Source organism: Morus notabilis, unplaced genomic scaffold, assembly GCF_000414095.1.
Source record: "Morus notabilis unplaced genomic scaffold, ASM41409v2 Scaffold438, whole genome shotgun sequence".
NCBI classification, from domain to species: Eukaryota; Viridiplantae; Streptophyta; class Magnoliopsida; order Rosales; family Moraceae; genus Morus; species Morus notabilis.
In genome coordinates, this window is record NW_010365011.1 from 192,669 (window position 1) to 210,993 (window position 18,325).

At 34.2% G+C, this 18,325-nt stretch overlaps 3 protein-coding genes across 5 annotated transcripts; 1 reads left to right on the top strand and 2 right to left on the bottom strand.

The window, feature by feature from the left end:
- Positions 1-880: 880 nt before the first annotated feature.
- Positions 881-5,172, bottom strand: LOC21390528 (probable complex I intermediate-associated protein 30). Of its 3 annotated transcripts, none has more exons than XM_024171616.1 (8): positions 5,059-5,172; positions 4,216-4,288; positions 3,555-3,668; positions 3,194-3,244; positions 2,877-2,968; positions 2,117-2,197; positions 1,882-1,980; positions 881-1,469 (listed from the first exon to the last, which is right to left on the bottom strand). In XM_024171616.1, the coding sequence occupies exons 2-8, from the start codon at positions 4,265-4,267 to the stop codon at positions 1,281-1,283; spliced, it is 678 nt and encodes a 225-aa protein (XP_024027384.1). In that variant the 5' UTR covers positions 4,268-4,288; positions 5,059-5,172; the 3' UTR covers positions 881-1,280. The 3 variants fall into 3 exon arrangements, with proteins under 3 accessions (XP_024027384.1, XP_024027385.1, XP_024027386.1); XM_024171617.1 differs by lacking the exon at positions 5,059-5,172 and adding an exon at positions 4,642-4,663; XM_024171618.1 differs by lacking the exons at positions 4,216-4,288; positions 5,059-5,172 and having other exon boundaries at positions 3,194-3,296; positions 3,555-3,614.
- Positions 5,173-7,002: 1,830 nt separating this feature from the next.
- LOC21390529 (replication protein A 70 kDa DNA-binding subunit B) lies at positions 7,003-10,568 on the top strand. The gene is made up of 12 exons (XM_010107201.2): positions 7,003-7,217; positions 7,653-7,799; positions 7,900-8,124; positions 8,237-8,414; positions 8,507-8,777; positions 8,859-8,961; positions 9,042-9,166; positions 9,278-9,356; positions 9,455-9,599; positions 9,704-9,864; positions 9,962-10,082; positions 10,184-10,568. The coding sequence occupies exons 1-12, from the start codon at positions 7,084-7,086 to the stop codon at positions 10,379-10,381; spliced, it is 1,887 nt and encodes a 628-aa protein (XP_010105503.1). The 5' UTR covers positions 7,003-7,083; the 3' UTR covers positions 10,382-10,568.
- An 808-nt stretch (positions 10,569-11,376) lies between these two features.
- Positions 11,377-16,733, bottom strand: LOC21390530 (glycerophosphodiester phosphodiesterase GDPD6). The gene is made up of 8 exons (XM_010107202.2): positions 16,679-16,733; positions 16,346-16,530; positions 15,529-15,712; positions 15,248-15,322; positions 14,807-14,916; positions 13,555-13,773; positions 12,410-12,565; positions 11,377-11,674 (listed from the first exon to the last, which is right to left on the bottom strand). The coding sequence occupies exons 1-8, from the start codon at positions 16,692-16,694 to the stop codon at positions 11,435-11,437; spliced, it is 1,185 nt and encodes a 394-aa protein (XP_010105504.2). The 5' UTR covers positions 16,695-16,733; the 3' UTR covers positions 11,377-11,434.
- Between the last annotated feature and the right edge of the window lie 1,592 nt (positions 16,734-18,325).

An 18,325-nucleotide genomic window follows, 5' to 3' on the forward strand; every position in this document is an offset into this window, starting at 1 on the left:
TCCTTTCTCATTCATCAACTTATTTTATTCTGACTAGCTCAAATTGTTTAGTAATTATAGACTTGTTTTCGTGTCCTCTCAATCCATCCATTTTCGTTCTCACATATCCAAAATTGTAGCATAGTACCACAAAGATTAGTGACATAGCAAAGTGCATAATTAACCATGGCATATAAAAGACAATGCAGACACATACTTTGATCAATTTGACTTGCAAACTCTTATGCCTATTATCATTATCAACATTTTGAGCTAGATAAATAAGTTTTTTTTTTTTTTTTTTTTTTTTTTTCCCTTGTTATATGAAGATTGACAGGGGATGGAGACAAAGACACATCAGGGAAGGTAGGAGCAAAGCAAGTGCAACAACCGCGGGCAGTGACGCCTAAAGCGACCCTTGTTGCAGCCGATAGCCCTCCTAGAGCAAACCGAGTAGCCGGTTTGAGCAAATGGTTATCTTATTATTCTTGCTTCACTTGTTGTCGCCCATCGTGTTTCTGAGGTGATTCTCTTAAGAGGAATACGAATCATTGTCTTCGAATTCGTAGGAGATGTGTGTAGGAAGGATAGTAGCATAGTCTCAGATACCAAAATTACATATATTCTTGCAAATATTTAGCTTGTAGTTTTATTGTCACTTCTCATTAAAAATGCAACATGAAACTATGTATTGAGATCAAAATATTCCCTTCCTTTTTTTTTTCTTACTTCCTAGAGCTGTACATGAACCAATACTGATAAATGGAACGCATTACAAATGATAACAGTGAGATCAATCACAAAGAAAATGGCCAATTCTGTGTGTGAAGTAAAAAATGTTTTTCCTTTTTAGTCATTGTTCAATGACTGTATCTACTAAATCAAAGAACATAACTGAACAAAAGTGTAATGAGTGTTAGCTAGGATTAAATTTTTGGTATTCCAATAACTAAAAAAAACAAACATGAATCAAAACTCTGATGTCCTGATGCCAAAAGATGAGATCGAAAAAATATTTCGTGGGAGGAGGCATATGTTGCTCATGTAAAAGGTTGACACAAGGGTTTATTCTTCTCCAATATTCAAACTTCAGACATGATTTTAGATGTGTATTCTTCAAGCTGCCGAAAAGCTTGTCCCTTAAGTTTCCCTCTCAAAATCGCTCAACGGCTCAGAGCATCTCAACATTTTCCATCTGGTGGTAGGTGAAAAAGGGAACACAACAAAGAATTTATGACATAAAAATCAAGGTTTTAATACAACCAAGTTTCAACTCTTCAGAATTGGCTAGAGCCTACAAGTCATTGTGTCCTCAAGGCCTTGATCCAATCAATCTCAATTTTGAAATCACCTGGCCCGGACCTGGCACCGGGGACTCCACCTTCTGCATTCACTGACAAAGACATTCCAAGAACCCGAGAAGGATTCATTTCCAGCTTTGCATCTATAACATTCCCTCTCCACGTTGGTAGATATTGAGCCAAAGGAATCTAAAAGGTCATTTGAAAAAATATGTAAAAACACGAGCTATCATGTGCTAACATTTAGTTTATAACAAAAGAGTGGCATAACGTGGTTGCATAACAATAATTCCACACCTGACTCTACCAAACTTAGTAAAGTTCAATTCTCTCCAACCCCAAGTTCCAAAAAAAAAAAAAAGTGTGTGGCACAACAAATGCACAAGAAAGCCTTAAAGTTTCCGTAGCATTGAATTGAGATAATTTATTAGGTGGTGTGTAGGAGTGAAGTACAGGAGAAAAATGAATTGCAAACTATTTGTTGAACTTCATGTTGGTAAAGGGAAAAACCAGTTGGAACAATATTTGTCAAATTAGTTTTCATTTGCAGAAACTTCTGCTTTATTAGAGCCAATCTAAGCTTTGAGGTAACGGAACTTACCTTTGTGATATACCAGTTGTCTTTGGGTACAAATACAAAAGCTTGCCACGAATTATCCTCTGGTTGGCCGGGTGAATTAACCCAATTTTCCGTATAGATCTGCATAAGCAAGTCCGACATTATTTAAAATCATTGGGAAAATGCAATGGAAAAACTGAAACAGAAGGTTCCCTTAAATAATAAACAGAAGACTTCAATTTCAAAACCTTTTCCATTGCGTAAATGGAATACTCACAGTAGATATATAAGATCTTCCATCTCCTTTTATCTTCAGTGCTATTGTATCGAATGGTTCCAAATCAATGAAGCCATCAAACTGTCAAGGAAACAAACACATAAAGGAAATCGAGCCTTCTAAAAATTGTTCTCGACTTCTCAGAAAAAACAAAAAAACAAAAAAAAGAAAAGAAAAGAACCAAAAAAAAAAGTTCCTGATGAGCAAAAAACACGATTAGTCATTAAGGGCCTTAAAGGTCAACAAATAGTGTAAAGCACATAACCAAACAACATTAATCATGCAATTATCACTAAAATGATCCGGCTAATCTACCCCAATGTTGCAAATCAATGAAAAATCAATGAAGCCATCAAACTGTCAAGGAAACAAACACATAAAGGAAATCGAGCCTTCTAAAAATTGTTCTCGACTTCTCAAAAAAAAAAAAAAAAAAAAAAGGAAAGAAAAGAACCAAAAAAAAAAAGTTCCTGTGAGCAAAAAACACCATTAGTCATTAAGGGCCTTAAAGGTCAACAAATAGTGTAAAGCACATAACCAAACAACATTAATCATGCAATTATCATTAAAATGATCCGGCTAATCTACCCCAATGTTGCTGAGCAGTTACCACAACCAGTTCATTTTTCAATGTGCAGATGCCATATATGAACAACAGTGAAAATAAAAATCCAAAGCACCACACAAGGAACTTTTCTCAATCGGTCCTGACTTATAACCTATTAGAATATAACCATAAATATTTTCAAAATAACTTCACCTTCTTTGACCTCATTCCACAGAAGCCACCCCGAGTCATGTTCCATTTTGAACCCTCTGCAATATCGAGCGAAAGGGTGCCAGAGAAAACTCCTACAGAAATAAAAATTGATACTGAGAATGGAAATTATATAATCCTGTGTGAGATATTTGATGTTTTGAACACAAAGTGTAGTTTCGTAGTCACATCAGATGACAATGCATATAAAATTGGAAAAGAAAAAAGAAAATTACTTGCTATAACAACTCTGTAAAGCCAAATTAAAACTAAAATTAATTAGGGCTAAAAAATAATTGAACTATATTTTTATTCAGTACCACTTAGTCCCTTTCCAGCATCTGTGATCTCCAAAGATGCTGAAGACAACCCTGCAATGTTTACAAATGTGGCGCCTCCTATTAGAATCTGCATATTTGATTGCTGACATGGTAAAAATCACTATATCAACTTTAATTATCCAGAATCAATGTTGCAGACAAGAAGTTCACGGGCTCTAATAAACTGACGCAACAAAAACTTGTATGCATACTGCATATTATCTATATAGTAGAGGGGAAAAGATTGCATGCCAAAGTTTCATTCATACAAAGCGATAGTCATATCCTACGTAATAATTCTAAACAGGTGTTAACTTTACAGCGTTTGGATTGAAAAGCGAGAGAGCAACTACTTGCATACCTCCATATTCTGAATCGGAATACAAATGCCACTTTTTCAGCTCTTCGTTTGAGTTGAAATTGAAAATATATCTCTCAGTTGGAAGCACCAGATCCTCAACATTCCATGTCAGAGCTACAGTTTGAGATCAGAAATGAAAGAGCTTAAGGAACAGACAAGTATAAGTGCAAAATACAGAAGGAAAAAGAAACAACAAATCCCTTGTCTATTTTCCATAAACTAATACATAAACCTCTTTTTTTTTTCGAAAAGAAACAAAATTTCATTGAAAATGGAACCACAAAAAAGAGCATGGGATGTCTGCCAACTTAAACAAAAGGGGAAAAAAAAAAAAAAAAGACAACTACATAAGATGATTCCACTCCCTAACCAAATCTGACATATCGAAAATTTCAAAAAAACTTTGTCCTCATACAGCCATATAGCAACCCCACATTTCAGTTTGGCCCAGAGTTCATTTCCCGAGCAGCCCATAAATACATAACCCTCGTATCAATCCTTAAAAGCTTTATTACTATACTACTCAAGGCAATACACCACAATGTCAATATCAAATAGATCATGGCAACATCATAGCAGAAGCTTAAGGGACATAGCAAGTTCTATTTCAACATCATCACAAAAGGAAAAATGACAAACACACACATATAAGTAATGGCACCTTTCTTTGTCGCGTTTAAGGAAGCTTGCCATAGCGCTCGGAACCTCGACATTTCTGTTCCCCCTTAAAGTTCCTAAAAACATCAGTTAAGAAGTTCCAGTCTCTTCAGTTTATGCCAATTACAAATAAACCCCTTGAATGTGTAACCCTAATTAAAATGCCAGGTTTTTTTTTTTTTTTACTCTATGCCTTTCTACCAGGGTTTCAAATAGTTTTTCCTCCATTTCCTAAACAGAACCAAATAATTGGGGAAAAAAAAGGGATACGGATCATGACATATTCAGCAAATTTCGTCCATCAAATTTTCAAATTAGGATTTTTTTTCTCATAATTTCTATATTTTTTTATGATATAAAATTAAAACCCTGGAAGAAAATTGAGTTCACAATAACAGAGAAAACTATGGAAAGTTCACAAAAAAACGACCTTTTCTAGTGGGGAGGAATTGGGCTTTCTTCTCAAAGTATGAGCATCTACGAACTGAATACATACATATATACATGCGAATACACACACACACACACACATATACATGCGAATACACACACACACACACACACATATGTGTGTGTGTGTATAACCTAGCTGAAATCGATCAAGAGCTGCATATTTTTTCTCAGAAAAAAAAAAAGAAAAATCCAACAGTAGTAGTATTCACGCAGATGATAAATTGCCGAAAAATACGATCATATCCAGCGGTTATAGCAAAAATCACTTTGTGATTAGCTCCGGTCGGAGCAAAATGATATAGAAAACAAAACTTTTTATTGTCGATAAAGATTGCGAAAAAATTGGAAGAAACTTAAATAGGGATTTGGAATTTGGGTCGAAGCATTAGCATACCAGAGTCCCGGACAACCTGCGAACAACACGAGGAAGCGTTGGAGTGTCCAATTCCTTTGTAGTGTGTAGTGAACAATTCTCTCTTCTCCGGTCACCGCCACCACGCGTCGTCCAATGTCGTTAAACGGTAGTACGCTTGGAAGTTGGTAAATGGTGTCGTTGAAGGATGGGCCACCGTTATGGGAGTGGCCCAATTGGTTTGTCCATCTTTGTTCGGCCCAATATGACATTTGGACTCGGCCCAGTTGGATTTCTTCGTGTAATTAATCTGTATGATTTGTAGGAAAAAGCGACAAATAGCGATGAGTTTTAAATTTCTACCTTTTACACTCATGAATACCTTTAGTTAAAGAATTATATTAATAAAAAGGTATTAGTTAAATGTAAAGAATAAACTCTTACAAAAATACATTTAAAAAATGAATTCACCAATTTTTTCCAGTTTTTTGATTTAGTATTTGTGAATTTGTATAATTGGTTAACCAAAGGTAAAGAATATATCATTATAAATTACTTTACAGACTTATGTGTAAATATCATAACTTATAGATATTATGTTTTTCATCCCCTGAATAATGAGCATATATGGAATTAACTCTTTATTTGTTCAATTACGGTTTTTTCTCTCACATAAATTTAAATAAATTTCATCAAATTTCAGAAATTATGGTAAATTGTATTTTTATAAAATTAAAGTAAGTAATAATATGTTTTAAAAATAATTGAGTAAAAACGAATTAACTATGTCAACAAAAAAATTATTAATTAAATAATCTATTTGCTATAAGTAAAAAAATAATATACCTAGTAAACTCACAACTATTTAATTTAAACTTTATTAAATCATACCATTAACTACAATTATTTACTGTAACAGTGTTAAAGTAAATTATATAAACAAATGTGGCAAGTTATTTGTTTGCTACAAATTTGTCTAAATTATGCAACCCGCTACACCCTATAATGTTGATGAATATGAGAAATAGAAATTTATGTGTTTGGTAAATTGTACATAAATTATTATGAAGATATATATTATTAAAATACATATATTTTAACATGCATAGTTTATTTTTTGTTTTTAAGGTTAATATTGATAGTATTTTTACACCAAATTAGTAAAAAAACATATAATTTTAGTTTATTGTTTAAAATATTTCTAAAAATAAATGACTAATTTCTTGTTTTTTGTTATTATTTTTAAAATTTTGATAATTATAGAAAAAAATTGATTAAAGTTTAGCATAGTATGTTAATTAAAGATTTTCAATTTTTAAATTAATATTTAAAAAATAAAATTTTAAGGTTATTTTAATAAATTTGAAAAATGACATTAAAAGCGGTTGTATAAAAGCAATCCGGATATGCTATTCAAGTTATGTTGTTTAGTAATTTATATATATAATCTACTAAATAAAAACAGGATTTACCAAAGATTTGTTATAACTTCTCAAAAAATGCTAAAAGCAACCAAATAGTTAAAATTGTGTATTTTCAGAAATATTAGGGTGTAAAAACTTTAAAAAGAGGATGTTGAAGGCGAAAATAAATTTTAAGCTATTAGTGAAAATTGAAAAAATAGAAATAAAAAAAAAAGTCGCAAACATTTTTTTTTCTTTTTTTTGGAGCAAAAAAGTCGCACAATTTTGGGCTAAAAGAAACCGCGGCAAAGGCCATAAACGGATAAACCCACAGAAAAGCACATTTTGGCGCCATCCTGTCAATGTTTGCCGCAAACAGGTTTGAAATAAAGAACCAAATAAATACTTTGCCGCCAAAAGTTAAAACAATAATAATTAATTAACAAATTAAAAAAATTGTAAAAATGTTAAATTTTCGATTCCCAAAATCTTTGAATTTTGCGGGAAAACATTAAAACAATTCGAAGGAGCGCAAAGATCCCGCCAAGCCGACGAATACAAAATCCCATTTCATTTCACAACTCCCAATCCATTTCTCACTCACGTTACTTCTCATTTTCTCTTTCTTTCTTTCCTTCCAAACAAACAGAATCCACAGAAGAAGATGACGATGAAAGCTCCGAGCCCAGACGCGATCTCCACCATAATGGCGAACCCCTCGCCGGACACCACCGCCGACATGCCGGAGATCGTTGTCCAGATCCTCGATCTCACCCCGAAGGGTAGTAGCCGCTACATGTGAGTCTTCTGCTACAAATCTTACGGTTTTTTGGATCTTCTTTTACTGATTCACTTAGAATCTTCAGATTTTTGCTTCAATCTTACTGTTATGCTTTGTTCTACTGGAGTACTTTTCCTTTTTGTGGTTAAGGTTTCGTGTATTTCAAATGGGAATTTTGGTCAATTTTTTCTGGAGTCTTAATGGGTTTGCAAATAAACAACGCTAGTTGAGCGGATTTGGTTCTTCGATATTTGTGATTCAGATCCATTGCGTAATTGATTTTGGTTCCTACTTGTTTTGAAACAAATTTCCACTGAAGAGTTCCGAATAGTAAATTTCATGTTTACAGTATTCCGAGCTTTCAATATTGAGAGATTCATGTTTTGATGATCTAATTAAGTACGATAAAAGTTGAAATAAAATCTAATTTTCTGGTTTGAACTTTCTTCTAGGTTTACTGCTAATGATGGGAAGAAGAAGCTAAAAGCAATTCTCCCATCACAACTGACTCCTCAGGTTATCTCAGGAGAGATTCAGAATCTGGGTCTTATTCGCATCCTTGATTATTCCCTCAATGACATTCCAAGCAAGTCAGAGAAGTAAGATCTGAATCCAATTTGCTTTCAAAGTATCTCCTATCAATGTTGATCTTTCTTCATAGGTGTAATTTTGTTCTGCTGATTGTTTTATTCTGTTCAGATATTTAATTGTGACAAAGTGTGAAACGGTTTCCCCTGCGCTTGAAATGGAGTTTAAGAGTGGGGTCAAAAGTGAGGAAACTGGCATTTTATTGAAGCCAAAGCAAGAGATTGAGATCAATAGTGAGGTGAAAAGAGAGAGCTCTGGAAACGGGATCATGTTGAAGCCAAAGCAAGAAATGGTCACTAAATCAGCTGCTCAAATTATTCATGAGCAGCATGGAAAGTGAGTCCTTTTTTGCCATAATTATTGATGATGATTATTAATGTCTTTTCCGCTTCATTTTTTATGTTTAAATTCATGTGAGCTGACCTGTTTCTTTTGTTGTGAATTTCAGTATGGTGCCACCAGCACGGATGGCGATGACTCGCAGAGTGCATCCTCTTGTTTCTTTGAACCCTTATCAAGGAAGTTGGATGATAAAGGTTCGTGTTACAAATAAGGGAACCATGCGTACATACAGAAATGCTAGAGGTGAAGGTTGTGTCTTTAATGTGGAGCTGACTGATGAAGATGTAAGCCATGAACCCATTTTTTTTGTTAGCATTTAAAGATGTCCATATGTGTTGGGAGTTTGATTATGAATTTTGTTGTAAATTTGGTACAGGGGACCCAAATTCAAGCAACAATGTTTAACGAAGCTGCAAGGAAGTTCTATGACAAATTTCAATTGGGGAAGGTTTACTATATCTCAAAGGGAACTCTAAAAGTTGCCAACAAACAGTTTAAGACAGTGCAAAATGATTATGAGATGACTTTGAATGAGAATTCTGAAGTGGAAGAAGCAAGCAATGAAGCAGCTTTTGTTCCTGAAACAAAATTCAATTTCGTCCCAATTGAGATGTTGGGTCCCTATGTTAATGGGAAGGAACTTGTTGGTAAGGAGCCTCTCTTGGAACCTTTTTCTATTAAAAATTTGTTCATTCTGCTAACCTTATTTTTGGTTGATACACTTTCAGATGTTATAGGAGTCGTTCAAAGTGTATCTCCCACTATGAGCATTAGAAGAAAGAGCAATAATGAAAATATTCCAAAGCGTGATATAACAATTGCTGATGAAAGGTAAGTTCATTCCCTATCTATTTTGCCATTGCATGTGATATTTATCATGTAATTTTACACTATGGTAATTTGAATTGCAGCAAAAAGACAGTTGTGGTTTCGCTGTGGAATGATCTTGCAACAAATGTAGGCCAGGAATTGCTGGATATCGCTGACCAATCTCCTGTGGTTGCTATTAAGTCCGTTAAAGTTGGAGATTTTCAAGGTACCTAAAAGTTGTAATAAGATAAAAGTAGTTTGATTTACACACTTGAAAAAAAGTAATTGTGGTTAAAGATCCTAACTCTTACTATGTATTTTCTACTCCTTGTTGCAGGTTTGTCTTTATCAGCACTAAGTAGGAGCATGGTTGTGGTAAATCCAGACACACCTGAAGCTAACAAGTTGAAATCTTGGTAAGCTATTATCAGCAACATATAATCTAACTCACTAAACCCTTTTTGTTTCCCACTTCATGTCCTCATGTAAGTTTTGTGATCCTTTATTTTTGCAGGTATGATTCTGAAGGTAAAGGTTCGCCAATGGCCTCTGTTGGTACTGGTATGAGCCCATCAACAAGGAGTGGAGGAAGGTCCATGTACTCTGACAGAGTTTTCTTGTCCCATATAACCGATAACCCATCCTTAGGTGAAGACAAGGTATAAATAGCATCAGCTTTTAGCTCCAAAAGGATATTTTCTTAGGCTTAAGATGACGTCATTTACTCGTGATGTGTAATGATATGTCCATGTATGTTTTGCAGCCTGCGTTTTTCAGCATCAGAGGATATATAAGTTCTATCAAGCCTGATCAGACAATGTGGTATCGGGCTTGCAAAACTTGCAACAAGAAAGTCACAGAGGCTATTGGATCTGGTTACTGGTGCGAGGGTTGCCAGAAGAATGATGAAGAGTGCAGTTTAAGGTATAACTTCCAAACCTGCAATACTCACCATGTTGTTTCTCAAGCTTTGTAGTGAATCCAATGCCTTTCTAATATCTTTTATAAATATTTCCTTCAGATATATACTTGTCGTAAGAGTGTCAGATGCAAGTGGTGAAGCTTATATCTCTGCCTTCAATGAAGAAGCGGAGAGTATTATTGGGTGCTCAGCAGATGAGCTTGATAAACTAAGATCACAGGTATTTATATATATAGTCACTAGAACCATATGAATTACATTCTAAACTTGTGAAAGTGGGAAAAACTGACATTCAATTTTCTTTTATTTTTATGTTTTCAGTTGGGAGAGGAGAACTCGTACGAAATGAAATTGAAAGAAGCAACTTGGGTTCCTCATCTTTTCCGAATTAGTGTTTCGCAGAACGAGTACAACAATGAGAAGAGGCAAAGACTAACAGTCAGGGCTGTTGCTCCGGTTGATTTTGCTGCTGAATCAAAATTCTTGCTAGAGGAGATATCAAAGATGAAAGCTTCCTGATTCTTACTGTCAAATTAACTAATGAAGAGGATATTGTCTGGCTAATATACTTCTGGTTAGGGTTTTTTGCTTAGTCTAGAATCTATTTTATTGTAAGGGGTTGGTAATATCTAATCTTCAGATCAGTAGTCGATTAGTGTTTTTTGCATCTAGGAGTGGAGTTAATTTACAGGCAAATTCTGCATGATCTATGTTTATTTGATTTGTAAATGAGTAGCCAATTTCCTATTGTTGGATTCTAAGAAATTGATGTTATTGTCTCTGTTAATCAAATACCACGTAGCAAGTAGCAAACAAACAGAAAAATTGCCCCACTGAAGTAGACAACTACTTGAGTTCATGAGGAAGGATAAAACATTCAGATGGTGAGCACAATAGGTTTTTAATCTATTGAGAGACGTGCATCTATCATGATATGTTATTATTTTAACAGAAAATGAGATAATAGAGTTGATGAGTTAAACTATGAATGCAATGAGTGACAGAGAGAGTGATAGAAAGAGTAATGTTATTATTTCTCATCTTTTAATTGTCACTTTATTGCATATAGCTTTCTGCTTTTGGGAATTTCCAGTTGCCAGTTAATGGCATTTACCAATTTGATTGAGATTTGACTTAGAAAGACTTCTAAATTCAACTCTTCAAACTTGTATTAGCAAATATATAATATTGTAGAGTTAAGCACAATGTTGTTTTAACTCCAATAGCCTGTTTGCGTTAGCCCATTACCTTGAAGCATCAACAAATAGCGATTCAAGAGCAAGAGGAAAGTGTCAAGCATTCACAAATTAGTAGGTAAGGAAAGATTAAATGCTGGATTAATGGGGAATTGAGGACAATTACTATATGCTTTGCTTTTGAAAAAAATGAGATGAGTAAGTTTTGAGCATGGATAAATGCAAGGCCTAATTGCAAGCATGATCTTTACAGATATTTGTTTCACTATTTTACTAGACAATTTTTAAGTTTTTAAAAAGTAGTCAAAACAATCTCAATAAGGTTGTCCATAGAAATGTGCATTGACAATAAAAGGAAAATTCGATCCACAAGATGTCATACTTTCTTATAGGAAAAAACCAACTTTGCAATTTCATGCAATAATTTAGATGCACTCCGATCATCACCACCTTTATAGGATGTAAACTCCTGGAAATTGTGAAGGCAGCCTGTGAAGTCTGTAAAGAGTCCATCAATTCCTATCTGGTTAATCCAGAAATCAAACTCTGCATACGGGTCTTGGTGAAAGTCCAAGTGCAAGAACTGGTTCTCATTTCTAAACGTGTATGGATGCACCTGTGATTCACCATGTTAAGTTGCAATTTAGATCCTCTTGGCATTGGCGACTTGTTAAGCAAAAAACACACTGAGGTATCGAATTTGAGTTATGTGTTACGCAGCAAAAAGAGTATGGAAGATGTGCAACATGAAACAAAATCTGGTTGAAGAAAGTGGTATCTGATCACAAAACTTTAGAAAAGCCCTCCGTGCAATTGGAGCAGCAAACTCATCATTTCTCATAGTACAAGATTACAAACAAAAAGTGTTTCAAGTGTTGATATCTAAAATCTTATTGGATTTCAAAAACCAAAACTATAATCTACAATTTCTATCCATTCATAGTCCTTAACCCAACAAATCATTACAAATTTGGAATCACTGCAACTAGTCAGTTGATAAGGGGTTCAGGTTGTCTCCATTATTAGAGTTAAAAGCTCAATACTCAATGATTAGAGAGGCATTAAAGTAGCATTGGCTCTAAGAAGTAATGTACTTAGAATTGTTTCTCTTATCTCTAACTGAAACCTCTTAGAAAAAAAAAAGGATTTGTCCAAAAACAGGCTAGTTCTTTTCATTACATTTAAATGTTTTTGAGCATTTTTCTTGTGACTTATGAGTCACAGCTAAAATGGTTTAAATTAGTACGATGTGGCATTCAGACTAAACAACATAACAATGAATATGGTTAAAGAAAATGGACTCAAACACGATTTTAATACATAACGCAAAACATTAGATAGAGACGTGTACCTGTAGGTTATGAGCATGCGCTCTAGCCACCAGATCGGTAGGTACTTGCAAATAATTATTTACCACAGGAACCACTGTATCCTTCCAAGGCCCAATCCCCACCACATAATCTTTGATGTAGTCAAAGTAACTATCGGAGGTGATTTCCCAATATGACTGCACATCATTGATTTCATGTTATACAGTGAGGAATATAGAAGTAGAGAAGCTAAAAGGAAAGAATATGCATAAACAAGACAAGCATACACTTCCTAACGGTAAAAGTACGAATGAAGAATATGACAAAAAGACGTACATAAATAAACAGAGCACAAACACAATTTATTATGGTTCACTCTCACGTTATGTCCACTTGGTACTACATAGAATATCACTATGATTAGAGGAAGAGGAACAAGGTGCAATCCACTCAATGCCTCTCTCCGTCCCTTTGTTTCTGTCTACAGAAAATGGATGCCCTAAAAGTCTAACTAGGCTGAATCACAGTTGGCGGAAAAAGTATAAAGTAATTAGGCTCCACATGACTCGACAATCTAAGGTAATAAGCAAGAAACTATGGTAAAAGTGGGTTGAGTTCTGAAAGGAAGTCCATGGTTCAAACCATAGGATAGGTTAAATGTTTGAAGGAAAAACACTTTATCATATAGAACTATCTTTCAATAGATTTCAATTAGAAGGTAAGAACACTCTAGAATACGCGGTTAATAAATTAATGCTGTTGCAGATTCATAGATCTATAGTTTTTTGCTTTTCTCATCAAAAGGTGACTATTATTTTTATACCTCATGCAACTACTATTTCACATCTCTGTACAGAGAGACAACCAGATTAAGAAATTATTTCTAGGCAAATGTGAAAACTAATTAAAGATTACAACTGGAATGAGATTGATTATGAAAAACTGGGGAAAAGAAGATAAACAAATCCATCAAAGAATGGATAGGAGCCAATGGCATGTGTATTGTATTGTCATGATCCACATAATACTATAATCTATATAAACTTTTCAATTATCAAATCTTGACATGATGGTAGGAAAATATCATCTGACAATCATTAAGCACGTCAAATTCACAAGGGTCATAAATGAATTGATTGCTTGGTCAAAGAGAGACTCAAAATGTTGAAAGGGGAAGCAAACAAACCTGATTAGTGTCTTGAGTCGGCATAGTAATATCATCAATTAATAAGATCTTGGGCAAGTCTGTGAGATTTGATATGTGTAAAAGTGAAGTCGGAGCAAATGACTGGATAAATGCAGGTTGTTTCAACCAATCTTTTGACATATATGAACCCTTGTATCCATACTTTTGGAGTGTCTCCACAAAGATGTCCTCAAATTTCTTACCATGTGGCCACTTCACCTGTCATTATCCATTAAAAAAATTATTAAAGGAAGTAGAAATGTTGACTAAGTGCAACTTTCAGCTGTATGAGATGAAATTTATAGCCATTAATCAGTAGCTCAGTCATGTTTTAAGGTTTACTTCTGGTAAATGTGAAACTTACTGCAAGAAGTGTTATAGCTCCAATGATTCACTACAAGAAACAGTAACGTATAAGATTTCTAATGCAGTGAAGGGTTTGAAGGCAATTACTAATTAGAGTCATCAGTGTGTTAGGAACCTATTAGGTAGAACTCACCCTTGCAAAACCGACTTGAAAGGGGAGGGGACCCAAGGGCTTATAAACCCATTAATTATATTGTAATCATTCCATGTGGGACTTTTGGTATCTAATATTCGACCACATTCTGCAACTGCCGTCCATGACAGCCCATCTTCTCAATTAGGCGACTTCACGGATTGTGCCTTCTATCGAGTAGAAATTTAGCACTCTCCCGGGGTCGCCCTATTCGTAGAGACAATCACAGAACCATAGCCCATACCACATCCGATACCACACATGACATGGCAATATGTAAGAATCCACCACGCTTGTGCCAAATCAATGGTGGACTACATACTGACATTGATCAGGTGATAGCCCTTTCCTCTTTAGAAGCTTCACTCGACTATCAGCATTTGTTGCTTTGATGGTTTCATCAATGCATTTTAATCTAGTTTATAATGCAACCGCTTTGACCCGAACCCACAGCATGGTGGACTTGCTCCAATACCAATTATTCCTAATCCATTATGTAGAACACACCCTTACAAAACTTGGCTTGCGAGGGGAGGGGACCCAAGTGTTTATGAATCCACTAATTATCTTATAATCATTCCACGTGGCACTTTTGGTAACTAACTCAGTGTTATTTAAATATGGCAAAACAGGTCCTTTCCTTTTAACGCAAACTGTGGAAAAACAAAAATACTTTACGTGACTTAGATACTACCCTTAATCCAATTAGATTCTGCAAAACCATTTTTTTATAACAGTTTTCCGTATACTTACATGCTGGTTGATAAAAACTGGATTTTTTATCTCTGGATATATTCCAACAACTCTGGGTGCATCCAGGGCAATTTCGATGAATCCTTCAAAAGTAATAATAGAAAACTTTCCTGAACAGCAAACCAAAAAGAACAGTTATAATTTCTAATTATAACCTAATCTAGTCACTTGCTAACTTCAGTAGTATCTATAACGGGCGCATCAAACATATTTAGCAGATCATAACACATTAATAGCATTCTTCTATACAATGATCTATGATTTGACTCAGTTCATAGATATTCATGTTGATTTTAAACAATGAATTACAGATTGCTCTCTTTTTAACATGTAACTGTATCTAGTTTGCCACAAACCAAAAATAAGTTACATAGGGCAAAAAAAAAAAAAAAAAAAGGAGAGAGAGAGAGATAAATTTCTTTGCCCAAGCAAGGAACTAACCATTATATTGTTGATCACGGAAAGAATACCTCTGCTTCACGCGCAATGACTTCAGTTCCTTTAGAGTGAAATCAACTGTCCACAAATCAAACGACATTCAAACTCTTCATTTTAATTATTTTGATAATTGAGGAAGGGAATAAATGGCAATAATTATATTGGGGCACAATAATACAAATTGCAAATTTGCTGCGTTTTCATGCAAACCGCCATTAGCACTACAAAATTTTACGGCACCACAAATAAAAAGAGTACTAACTATATAAGAAGGGCTTGTATACCGGTGAAAAAGCCAGTGACATTGAACCCTTGAACCTCATAAGTCCTTTTACGGTTAGCGAATTGCTTGTGTTCCGCAACATCGGTAGTAAGATCGAGTATCACATCGTGGAAGCATATGAGGACTCCATCTTTGGAAGATAAGATATCTGTTTCAATAAAGTCTGTTCCCTCTTCAATAGCTCTCTGCAACACAAATATGTTCACATTATTGTCCAAATAGCTAATAAGCTAACAATTGCCATGTCTTGAAATGAAAATTTGAACTTTTTAGTCCCAACAACCTTGTCATCTTGTGTAAGTCTGAATCATGATTCAACCAACAGAAGTACTCTATTCACCCAAACAGGCTCATTATAAAACCTCCCAAGTGTTCAATTGAAATGTTGTACCCCATCATATATTCTGAATATTCCCTTATGTTTTACAAATCGTGCGAAAAACCTCCTGAGAAGAGAGGCTTTTAACACGATTTGTCACCCCCCAGAGGGGGCTGTTTTTAACACGATTTTTAAAACGTAAGAGAGATTTCTAACACAATTTATAAAACTTAAGGGTTCGCTGAAATATTTCTAAAAACATAGGTGGAACACAGCATTTTGATAAAACACGGATTATATATATATATATATATATATATATATATTGCCAAATTCTTTATACTCAACCAACATGAATAAAATGAATCATTGGTTCCTAAATTTGACAAATTTAAACCAAGCATTTTCCTATTCACCCCAAAATAATAATAAAAAAAAGTCATGAACGGGATTATATATAAATGAAAAACATTACGATAATAAATAAATAAATAATTACCATGTATGCAGGTGTAGTTTCTTCAGGAATTTCTCCATTAGAACCCCGATGGGCAATATTGTACGGACGAGAAGTTTGTAAAGGCTGTTTACTTCCACGATTATATTTATATTTACTGGGAAGTGGGTATAAAGGCCTTCCGAAAGACCCAACAACCAGCAAGAGAAACACCAACGGAAAAATGCCTGTGGAAACTCAAAATCAATAAAGAACAACAGTTTAAAAAAAACAAAAAAAAAATGAAAATTGTCAAGAAACCTATTAGAGAAAATGGATAATTAATGGAAATAGAATTCATAGAAAGGATCGAAAATATCGGATTTCGGAGCTTACAGTGATTGACAGCCATGGTGTTTGTTAAGGTCAGCAGTTTCTCTTTGAGCCTTTTGACTTTAAGGTTGTTCTTGTTCATCTTTCAATATTTATAGGTGTTTATTGAAAAAGGCAATTATTTTGTACACGTGGCACATGTTACCAACGAATATGCTTTAATTAGAATATTAGATCCTAACAATGGCTTATTTTATTAAAAAAAAATAATGGCTTTTGGATAATTGGCATTCAAAATTTCAGTAAAAAAAAAAAAAGGAAAATAGTAGGAAATAAGCTAATATGAAAAGCTTAAGAAAGTATATAGGCTATTTTTTAGTTATAAAAATTAATAGGTCATAACTTGTCAAGTTATGGTTCATAATCAGATAAGTTATGGACAAATTTGTCAAGTTATGGTTCATAACCAGATAAGTTATGGACAAACTTGTCAAGTTATGGTTCATAACCAAACAAGTTATGGACGAAAACAGTAATTTGGCCTATTTATTAACTTATGTAAACTATTGGCCTATTAATTTTAATTTATCTCAAACATTAGCCTATTTTCCTTTTTCTCCCAAAAAAAAAAAAATGGCATTCCAAAGTTTCTGAAAGTTGGTTGTGTCAATCCACTTTGAGAAATTCATGGAAGCCCATATTAAAAGTCGAGTAGTGCAAATTTAAAATTATTCCTAATTATTAGTGTGATATCATCTTATAATACTAATAGGTTGATTGATGCAGCGGTAGGGCCGGTAATTTCAGACACGACACGATAAAACGATACGAGATAAATGAGATTAGACCGCACGATTATTAATTGGTTGGCACGAATAACACAAAAATAAATTGGCTTGATTCGTGCAAAGCCCGTTTAATACGCTTAACCCGTTTAGTTATACGGCCGTTATTGGGCCGACATGATACGACACGGCCCGTCCATTTATTAAGCCTGTTTATATTTTTTTTAAGAGAAAAAGGTTTTCTCTTAAATTTTCTCTTAAAAATATATATTTATTATTTCTAGGGATTGGTTGAGGCATTGGTTTGTACTAAGAATTGGCTATTTGGAGATAAAGGTATATTTATTATTTCTTGTTTATTTACTGCTTTAGCCTATGTTATCTTAACCATATAAGTTATTTGTTATGTGTAGAAAACAACAAATCGATTCGTGAAGCTGTAGATGAAATTATTAAAGATGTTTTTACTTTGGATATCAATGAACCCACTTCTGGTTCATCAAAAAATTCTCATAGCCTCAACACCTCAAATGCAATGGAAGGTAACATGAATTTTATTTATATATTGACATTCTTTGGCTTAGTTTGGTAGAGATTTTGGGAGGCCAAAATCAATTTTTTACTCAGCCAAAGCTGTTTATTGTGTTTAGTAAACACTTTAAAAACTGATTCTCAAAGAATCCTAAAAGAATTTTGGGAGAGAATCAGAAGTAGCACACTTGTTGCTGATTGTAGATTGTGCGGCAATCTACAAGGCTTTATTAATGAAATTTTCATTATTCGCAAAAGAAGCTTGCTGAATCAAAAAATTTCTCTCAGCCTCATTTCTTTCTGCTCCTTCACTACCTCTCCTCTCTCGAATTGAAGCCTCCTTTAATGCTCTCTCTCAGCCAAAGTTCTCTCCCTCCGTTTCTCTTTCTTCTCT

Excerpts from the sequence above, each read along its gene's own strand:
- LOC21390530 (XM_010107202.2), bottom strand. Across the intron at positions 15,323-15,528 it reads TGTCACTGGCTTTTTCACCG|TTGATTTCACTCTAAAGGAA; the intron begins GTATACAAGCCC and ends ATTTGTGGACAG. Across the intron at positions 13,774-14,806 it reads CAGTTTTTATCAACCAGCAT|GTGAAGTGGCCACATGGTAA; the intron begins GTAAGTATACGG and ends GGATAATGACAG.
- LOC21390529 (XM_010107201.2), top strand. The coding sequence starts at position 7,084 with ATGACGATGAAAGCTCCGAGCCCAGACGCGATCTCCACCATAATGGCG. Across the intron at positions 9,600-9,703 it reads CATCCTTAGGTGAAGACAAG|CCTGCGTTTTTCAGCATCAG; the intron begins GTATAAATAGCA and ends TATGTTTTGCAG. Across the intron at positions 10,083-10,183 it reads TTGATAAACTAAGATCACAG|TTGGGAGAGGAGAACTCGTA; the intron begins GTATTTATATAT and ends TTATGTTTTCAG.
- LOC21390528 (XM_024171616.1), bottom strand. The coding sequence starts at position 4,267 with ATGTCGAGGTTCCGAGCGCTATGGCAAGCTTCCTTAAACGCGACAAAG. Across the intron at positions 3,245-3,554 it reads TTCCGATTCAGAATATGGAG|GGTTGTCTTCAGCATCTTTG; the intron begins GTATGCAAGTAG and ends TAAACATTGCAG. Across the intron at positions 1,470-1,881 it reads ACAACTGGTATATCACAAAG|ATTCCTTTGGCTCAATATCT; the intron begins GTAAGTTCCGTT and ends ATGACCTTTTAG.